The following is a 9,572-nucleotide window of genomic DNA, read 5'->3' as shown; positions in this document are numbered from 1 at the left end:
CAGTTTGTTAGTGAAAAAAATAACCCAATCATTATATATATATATATATATATATATATATATATATATATATATATATATATATATATATATATATATATATATATATATATATATATATATATATATTATATATATTTTATTTATTATTTATTTATTTATTTATATTTTTTATACTTTATATATATATTGAAACTTTGAAAACTGTCATACATAAATACACGAAATTATGCACAAATAGGTCTGTAGAGGGCGGAGTTCAGTCAAAGCAGACTGTTGAGACTGAGTGTTATGGAGCAAGCATGGAGCCGGAGCACGTCCCCGGACCGTCTCTGACCGAGTGCGGGCTGGAGTTCCCGGGTCAGCCCTACTCCGCCCGCGTCCTCAAAGCGGGCTACAGCGTGCCACAGCCGGACGGGACTTTCAAAGCGGACGGGAGCATCACACTGCTCACGGGGCCCCTGAACATCCTGGTGGACACCGGCGGACCGTGGGACCGAGACTTTCTGCTGCGGAGCCTGGAGGAGCGGGGGCTGAGCGCGGGGGACGTCCACGTGGTGGTGGGGACGCACGGACACTCGGACCACGTGGGTAACCTGGGCCTGTTCCCCGGGGCGCTGCTGATCGTGGGGTACGACGTGTGCAGGGGGGACACGTACGTGGACAGTGGGTTAGCCCGCGGGGAGACGTACTGCGTAGACGAGCACGTGAGTAGCAGCATGTGTTATAACGTCAAATCCTCAAAAACATGCGTGCACTTGTGTTTTGTTTCATTCACACATGTTTGAGTAACTCTTTATTATTAGTCTGTTTATGTGGAAATAGCACAAAATGTTTTGTTCCACCTTGTGATGTCATGAAGCAGTAGTTTTTAAGTGAGTATAGAGCTGGAGTCTCCAACCTTTTTCCTCCGTTGACCTTTATAAAAACTATTTCTGAAACTATGTAATGAATAAGGGTGAGTTAATATAAGTTTTTCTTCTGACCAACTCTTTTTCAAGAAATGTGCTTTTCTGTTGTTTACAATGTAGTATGTGTGATTATTGTTTCTTAGCACCAGTGCTGGGAGTAACACGTTATAAAAGTAACGAATTGCTGTAATGCATTGCTTTTTGCTGTAACGCAGTAATGTGGCATTACAGGGGGAAAAAAAAAACTGTAATATTTTTCTCAGTACAAATGTGATTAACGCACATTACAAAGCTTTTTTTTTTAACCTGGATTGAAGTGGTGGGTTTTTCTTCATACAAATTCACTAAAATCACAGCGATGTCAGCAGCGGTGAAACACCAGAGATACGCCCACGTAGACCATCAGGTGACCACGAGTGAAAGGACCGGCGCAGAACTCCACGCTCCATGGGGCGAACCACACACTGACGCCCGATTGCGCCTTGCAGACACCCTGTTCCATGGGCTCGGGGTTCTCTCAGGGGCAGAACTAGATTCCAAGTTCTAGTCCAAGAGTAGTCTGGTTTAGACCTGGTTTAGTCCTGGTTCAGCTCTGGTTTAGTCCTAGTTTAGTCCAGGTTTAGTCCTGGTTTAGTCCTGGTTTAGATCTGGTTTAATCCTGGTTTAGTCCTGGTTTAGTCCTGGTTTAGTCCTGGTTTAGCCCTGGTTTAGTCCATATACGGCGCAAAAGTTCAGCATCTTCACAATTATTTTGGTGAGAGTAATTTAAAAGTGCTGCAATAGTAATGCCTTACATTTTAAATACAGTAATATTGTAATGTAAGTGTTACCAATTAGTTTGAAATGACAGTAACAAGTCATAAATAACGAATTACAGTTTTAAAGTAACTTGCCCAACAGTGGTTGGCACAAACTCGAAATAAAAATGAATGAATCAATCAATCAAAACAAAAATACCATAGAGCTCTTCATTTTAGCGGTTGCGAGAGATTGAGTAAATAAAAGATCCACGGCCTTAGAGAGGGTACAGTTAGATGCCTGTGAATTCAGAAAGCCCTTGGAGAGCTACTTGGAAGGGGGTGGAGAGCTACTGGTAGCTCCTGAGTTACAGTTTGGAGACTCCTGGCATAGAGTGACCAGATGTCTCTATTTACCTGAGACTGTCCCTGTATTGAGCCCTGTGTCCCCTGTCCTAGCAGATTTAAACAAAACCACTGATTTGTCCCAATTTTATACAAGAAATGTCCCAGTTGTCCCCATTTCTGACTAATTTGACTCTTCACCAGCAGTTAAAAAGGCAATATATTGTTATTTGTTAAGCTAAAATATAGAAACCATGGTTGAAAACGACTATAAAACAAAACAAAAAAAATGCAACAACAGTCCTTCAGATAATGACTGACCCTCAAGTGAGTCGAGAATGGACAATGTTATGTGCTCTTTTCACAGTTTACCAACCGTCACAACCCAGGAATGTCCCAGTTTTTAATTTTAAAAATGCCATAAAACATGTAAATCTCCATGGAGACAAGCCAAAACAGGTCAGATCAGTGAAGAGGCTAAACTGCGAACAGAAAGCACATTTTGAGGTATTTTTGAGCGGTAAAAATGAGTTTAATGCCATACTACAGAACATATTGGTAAAGCAGTATCATCTCCATGTAGACAGTGAGGTACCGGGCTCTCCATCCTCCACCAGAAAAGTCTTTTTTTCTGGTTTCTTTCAGTCATTCAGCAGGTTCGAGTTGTACTTCCTAGTCGGATGCCCTTACCTGGAGTTTCCTGGTTGTGGAGCAAATAAAGCTTCTCTTATCTTATCTACTTTGGCAATAGCAATATTAAGATTCCCTACAAAGTTATAGACCTATTATTAACTTTTCTCTTTTATAAAAAAATAAACATTGTATAAATATAAAGTCATTTGTTTGCATGATTGTGTAAACTGCATGCAGATACAGCTTTTCCAGTTCCGATATTGATTTTAATACTGTGGCTTTACTTGTCTGCTGATACCCGATATCAACCGATACCAAGGCAAAGTTATAGACCGATACCAAGACAAAGTTATAGATATAGACCTATTAACTTTTCTCTTTTATAAAAATAAGCATTGTATAAATTTAAAATCATTTGTTGCATGATTGTGTAAACTAAGAAAGCGGATGCAGTTTTTCCAGTTCCGATATTGATTTTGATACTGTGGTTTTAAGTGTCTGCCGATACCTGATATCAACCGATACCAAGACAGAGACCATCAAATGTGCTAGTTTACTGTGATTTGTAACGTTCTGAGACTTTCCGCACCGACCTTATGTTTAACCAACGGCTGAAATAATATTTCCGAGCTGATATCAGATCTGGCAAATTTTTCAGTATCAATGCCGATATCCGATACAGGTATCAGATACTGGCGACAGTTGCTGAGTTGGTAGAGTGTTTCTCCACTGATCTGAAGGTTGGCGGTTTGAATCCTGTTCTCGACATAAAACATCAGTGGCTGAGGGGTCAGATCCGCTGACCCACAATTACTTGAATTTTGATCTCGATTTCGATTTGTGTGTCAAATTCACTCCAAACTCATATAATGGAGTTGAATATTTTGGGATATTTTTTATATAAATAAGTATATTCATTTTATGTTTTAAATATAGAGATTGTAGAACAGCTGGATATATAGTTTATTTTGGATACATTTATGTTTTTCTATGTCTTATTTCATGTTCAAAGTAGTGTTGTAGTCAAGACTGCACTAATCAAAACCAAGACCAGTCCAAGACCACAGGGTCCCGAGACCAGGACAAGACCAAGACCTCTGAGGGTCGAGACTGAGACAAGACTGAGACCACAGCCCATTGTGACCAAATCAAGACCATCTTTCTCATTTTCTACATTTATTAGTATTTTACAGATATTTTGGCACATTTATATCAATGTTTTTATAAATCTATCTCCATGTGACCTGTTTAATGTTCATTTAGGCCTAAAATAAGCCAGGCAAAGTGTACTGCACTGAAACACTCTCTGCCCTTTTGTGGACCCTCACCCACAAGTAATGGAGTAATGAAATCTGATCGCACTTGCTGAGTGTCAGACCTTGAGTCCAAGACAAGACTCAGTCCAAGCTCCATCAAGACCGAGACAAGGCCGAGTCCAAATGCGCTCGAGTCTGAGACAAGACCAAGACCATAAAAAAGCAGTCTCGAGGCCGGTCTCAAGACCAAGACCAGTCTTGAGTACTACGACACTGATTCAAAGTACATTTTATTGAGTTGATGTTTTATACATCGTGAAATTGCTCTAAGGTTCATATTTGTAGCCTGTATTTATTTTCAATTTGAAAGTTTTGCCTAAATTATCAATAATAAAGTGTTTTGTTTTTTTGTTTTTTTTGAGAGACAGAAATCCTGAATAAATGCGTCATTTAACTAATAAATAATCGTTTTAATAATCCTGATTTCAATATTGACCAAAATAATCGTGATATTGATTTTTTTCAATAATCGAGCAGTCCTAGCTGGTGTGATTCCAGCTCCCACAGATGAATGCTGTCGTTGTGTCCTTGGGCAAGACACTTAACCCACCTCTGCGTACACTGTTGAATGACTGTGTGTGTGAATGTGGTTCCAAGTGGTTCCTTGTTGTAAAGCGCTTTGAACCTTGAAGGAGGAAAAGCGCTATATTAAAACTACGGGCTGGGAAAAAAAAATAAAAAATAAAAAATTGCATTAATCGCATGAGTTTGAGCGATTAATCGCAATTAATCGCATGTTATACGCAAAGTATAAAAAAAAAAGTAAAAAGTAGAGTATAGTGCACTTTTATTGGAAATGTAAATGAAAGAGCCAAACATTTGTTGTACAAACAGCATTTGTTTCAGAGTTGAACCCTCAGAGTCTTCAAGGTATTCTGAAGGCTCAAGAAAAAATATTGAATGGACTTTTGTACTACTCATATATTTTTTCAATATTTTTTATGCAGTGAGTAATAAATACTACACTAGTAATAATTTCTAGATCAGTGTTATAAACTTGGACTGATATTTCTTGGGAAACAAAGGGTTAATATAATGGAATGGAAATGGACCAATCACATTTTTTCTTCCAGTGGTATCTGGGTAAATCAGTGACTCCCCCTGCAGCACTGAACTAAAGAAACAAGCTCAACTCAAAGCACACGGCTGCTCATTAATCACTGCAAATATTAGCGCCTGTTTTCTCCCTCTTGTTTTGGGGCCAATATTCCACACAAGCTGAATGAGGTTTCATACTGATAAGGTGGTACCTGCCAACGCCTGTCACCTGCTCACTTTTATGACGCCTATTCACCTTCATCCGTCTCTGATAAAGGAGTGTAAATCATCACGAGACACAGAGCCAAAGACGCAAAAATCTGACCAAAAATTCAGTATAAAAATCAAATGAAAATTGATAATGTGTTTTGAGACATTCATTGTAAAAGTTATGTTACTGAAGACAGACAGTACTTTGTCATTGTCACGAAATGCTTTTGGCGGCATTATTCCTAGAGATATCAAAGTACGTCATCGATGAATATTACGTGGTATTGCGTAACCTTCTGGCACCATACTTTTTCCTCTTATGTTATGATGTATGATTAAAGGCTGAGACTGTATCTTTTCTTGTGCGGTTCCTTCTATAGAGCTGTTGTTACTTTGTTCAATGGTATACTTTAATTCAAGGTGGTAAAATATCTTTCTATGTGAGTGGGGTTGCCTCTCCACAGATCTGAGCTGTACCTGCAACATATACACTTTCATTTAAAGGTGTTTCTTAAACATTTTCTAACTTTTTTATCCTAGAGTTGAGTAATTTTTTCCTGACTTCGTGGTTTAAGAGATGGTTTAGTCCTGTTTAGTTCTGGTTTAGTTCTGGTTAGTCCTTTAGTCCTGGTTTAGTCAGTCTGGTTTAGTCTGTTAGTCTGGTTAGGAGCTGGTTTAGTCCTGGTTTAGTCCTGGTTTAGTCCTGTCTGGTTAGTTTTAGTCTTAGTGTTTAGCTGGTTTAGCTGGTTTAGTTCTGGTTTAGCTGAGTTGTAGTTCTGGTTTAGGAGCTGGTTCGTTAGTTTGGTTTACTGGTCTGGTTTAGTTCTGGTTTAGGATCTGGTTTAGTCCTGGTTTAGTTCTGTTTAGTAAGTCTGGTTTAGTTCCTGGTTTAACTTTTAGTCCTGGTTTATCCTAGAGTTTAGTACTTTTTATTTTTCCTGATTTCTATGGTTTTTTTATCCTAGAGTTGAGTAAATTTTTCCTGATTTCATGGTTTATGAGCTGGTTTAGTCCGTGTTTAGGAGCTGGTTTAGGAGCTGATTAAGTCCTGGTTTCGTGTCTCAGACCTCATATATTAGATAAAAGTTTTTTTAAGTCAGTTAATTTTATTTGACTCATACAAAATTGGTTAGATTAGATAAAGGGATTTTAAATGACATAACAAACATGACGACTGTTTCCCCAGACACTAATGTAAACATCTTCAAATCAAACAAATGTCTCTCTCAGATCTGAACGGTCACTCCCTAAACTCCAGCACCTGCACCAGTCATGAGTCAGTGCTAGTGCAGCCTCTGAGCTGAGTTCTGAGCTTCACATGACTCCTGTCCATAAACTGAGAATGAGATAAATGCAGGATGTGTCTCTGTCTGCCGGTTACGGCTCTGGAGACACAGGTTCAGTTGTGATTGTAGTAGCCCTTTTAAAACTGTAAGAGCCCGAGCTACATACAGTTCCTTTTAATGTGTTTAATGGCATATTGTCTGTTAGAGCTGGAATCATAGGGTCCCTCACGATTCGATTCCAATACGCAAAACATGGCTCACGATATGATGCAAACGATACTCTGTAATGTATTGCTGTGTTTTAAGAAACAAATACTTTCTAGCAATAATATTTTTTATTAAACCACTACAAATTTTATACAAAAATACATTGATTTTAATCATCAAAACAGTGAATATATAAAATATGATGCATAAACAAGATTCCTTTCATTAAATAAGCAACAAAATTGCTCTGTGGTCACAAAATAAATGCAAAAAGATGATAAAAGTTATATATATGTATATAATCTCGATACAGCAGCCCACGATAACGACACTGTATCACTAAGTTTACTATCATGATATATAGATATTTCATTTTTTTGCATACCTCTATTGTCTATATAGTGTAAATTATATCTATATAAAAAGTGATTTTACTGCAGTTTTTGTTAATCAGGCAGTTCTGATGGATTAATTAAGACGACATTTCCATTACTTATTTTTCAGTACATGTTTTTATTTTCAGAAGACTTTTTGTTTGACCATATTTGCATTTTTGTTTCCAGATCAGCATCGTGCCGACGCCAGGCCACAGCGGGCAGGACGTGAGTGTCCAGGTGAGCGGGATGGCCGGGGGGACTCTGCTGGTGGCCGGGGACCTGTTTGAAAACCACCAGGACGAGTCGAGCTGGAGAGAGCTGAGCCTGAACCCTGCACTACAGCAGCAGCACAGACAGAGGGCGCTACAGACCGCTGACGTCATTATCCCGGGACACGGCCCACCCTTCAGAGTCACCCGAGGGACCCAGAACGCACAGGGGGCATCATGATGACAGAGGAGGAGGAGTGTGGGTGGCATAGTGGTTAGTACTCATGCCTCAAAGGGTCATGGACATGTACAATCGGACCCCTTTGGTACCAGGACTCACCAAATCAGATTGTGACTGTTACGTTTTTGACCATAAATATTTTTTTAAAGAACTATTCTGCATTATTTTGTTATTATTCCCTTGAGTACCTTTGCTTTGGTATCTCATGTTTTACAACTTAAAATAACAACGATGTATTGAACCAGACATTATTTTCCTGTTTGCGCACTCATACTAGAATACTGGACTCTGGTGTAGGGCTCCATCAACAGACACCAGACGGAATTACCATGGCAAAAAAAACAAATTTTAGATAATAATGAACATGCCCCAACATGTTCACAGAAGTACGCTCTGGTAATGAACACAATTTGACAGCACAGATACTTAGAACATGTCTGGTTCTGATTTATGGACTTAAAAACTGTACATGGTCTCTGTCTGTGATGCAACAATCCTGGGAAAATTCAAAACGCATATTCCCTGAGGCTCAGAGGAATCAGATTTTTTACAGGAGATTGCTGAAACTAGTGTGAATGAAGCTAAATATAACTTATAAACAATATAAAAAAATAAAATGTTCGTTATCCCGCTCCGTGATTCTGGGGTTTTTATTCTGCTTTTTTCCGTAAATAATTACCTATTCTTAATATGGAGCCTGACTCTAAATTTGCTCCTGTAACCGTTTGCATCGTGAGCTTCATTTGAGTCGTACGAACGCTAAGGGTGATGTCACACTGGTTTAGTTCATGTCTTTATACAGTCTGTGGTTGCTCCTTTAACTTTCCTGGTGGGTGGTTTGTATGCTCTTTATCCAGTTACAATTGTTTTATTGCTTAAATATCCCTGAGAAAAACAGGAGCATTCTTACTGTGAGCAAGCTATGATGCTTAGAGCGCTTAGACCTGCTTGTCTCCACTAGGGATGCAACGATACAGTTTACCCACGATTTGATACATATCTCGATACCTGGGTCACCATATTGATTCAGTTTCGATGCGTTTTAAGATGTGAAAAAAATCTCATGCCATTTTTTCTGCTAATGAGTATAATATAATAACACTATGATGTTCATGAAACATGACATTAGATATAATAGATTACAGTAGAACTACAGTACAGCTGTAGTTTATATGTTAGGGTGACATATTTCCATTTGTGAAAACCCATACACCTTACCAGGGGTGGGGGGTGGGGGCTCGACATTGAGCTACACTCACCTCGCAAACTCTACACATGTCCTCCCACTTGTCTCAACCGGGACGGAAAACAGGGAATTTCTTGTCCAAGTCATCGTTAAATGGGCATTTGTGCTTCAGCATGTTGCAGACTGACCAACTGTTTGTGTCTGCTCCCTCCTTCTGAGTCACAGAGCTACAAGAGACGCTCAGTTTAAAGGCCCAATGAAAGATAATGAAAACCCGAACATTTCCATCACTTTATGAAAAAAACCCTGGACACCCAGGACAGGACACAAAAAACTGACATGTCCAGGGAAAAACAGACATTTGGTCACCCTATTATATGTGAAGTGTTGTAGTTCATTTGGTTCAATGATTCACAGCATTTTTATTCAGTGAAAATATGAACAGAGTTTCTCAGGCTGTTTTTATATGTTATAATATAGCCAGTCTACTCTTTCTATATAATGTAGGGCAGTTAAACTATTAGACTTTTCCTTTTTCGATGATTTCTTTTAATTTCCTCCTGAGTCTCAGTGTGTTCATACAGGCTCTGCCTTGTCTCCAGCAGCAGCAGCAGAGACAGACAGCAGCTCCTCCCACACTCACCTGCTCTTTTTACACACACTGTGCTCTGATACCATAACTAAAACTATGTTATATTACATAAAAATGTCCATTTTCTCAGGAAAACTTATCAGTTAAAGAAAAAGATCTCAAGAGTCACATTGCAGGTGCGTACAGGAGAGCATTTGATTAAAGTCGATGTGAAGCCAAAAGCGATTCTAAAATATTTAAAAGTTCATATCTTTGTCATTCCTGGGACTATCAGTGTAAAATAA

General features: G+C 38.9%; 1 protein-coding gene across 1 annotated transcript; it reads left to right on the top strand.

Annotated features, from left to right (window-relative positions):
* Positions 1 to 282: 282 nt before the first annotated feature.
* mblac1 (metallo-beta-lactamase domain containing 1) lies at positions 283 to 8,140 on the top strand. Its single transcript, XM_020928913.2, has 2 exons — positions 283 to 707; positions 7,247 to 8,140. The coding sequence occupies exons 1-2, from the start codon at positions 303 to 305 to the stop codon at positions 7,508 to 7,510; spliced, it is 669 nt and encodes a 222-aa protein (XP_020784572.2). The 5' UTR covers positions 283 to 302; the 3' UTR covers positions 7,511 to 8,140.
* Positions 8,141 to 9,572: the final 1,432 nt, after the last annotated feature.

This window comes from Boleophthalmus pectinirostris, unplaced genomic scaffold (assembly GCF_026225935.1).
Source record: "Boleophthalmus pectinirostris isolate CB_2022bp ecotype Guang Dong unplaced genomic scaffold, ASM2622593v1 HiC_scaffold_20, whole genome shotgun sequence".
Lineage (NCBI taxonomy): Eukaryota > Metazoa > Chordata > Actinopteri > Gobiiformes > Gobiidae > Boleophthalmus > Boleophthalmus pectinirostris.
Note: the sequence above shows the minus strand (reverse complement) of the source record. Positions and strands in the feature narration are given on the sequence as shown.

Bases quoted from the DNA above. Each gene is read 5' to 3' on its own strand.
- mblac1 (XM_020928913.2), top strand. From the start codon at position 303: ATGGAGCCGGAGCACGTCCCCGGACCGTCTCTGACCGAGTGCGGGCTG. The intron at 708-7,246 runs GTGAGTAGCAGC...TTTTGTTTCCAG, and splicing joins CGTACTGCGTAGACGAGCAC to ATCAGCATCGTGCCGACGCC.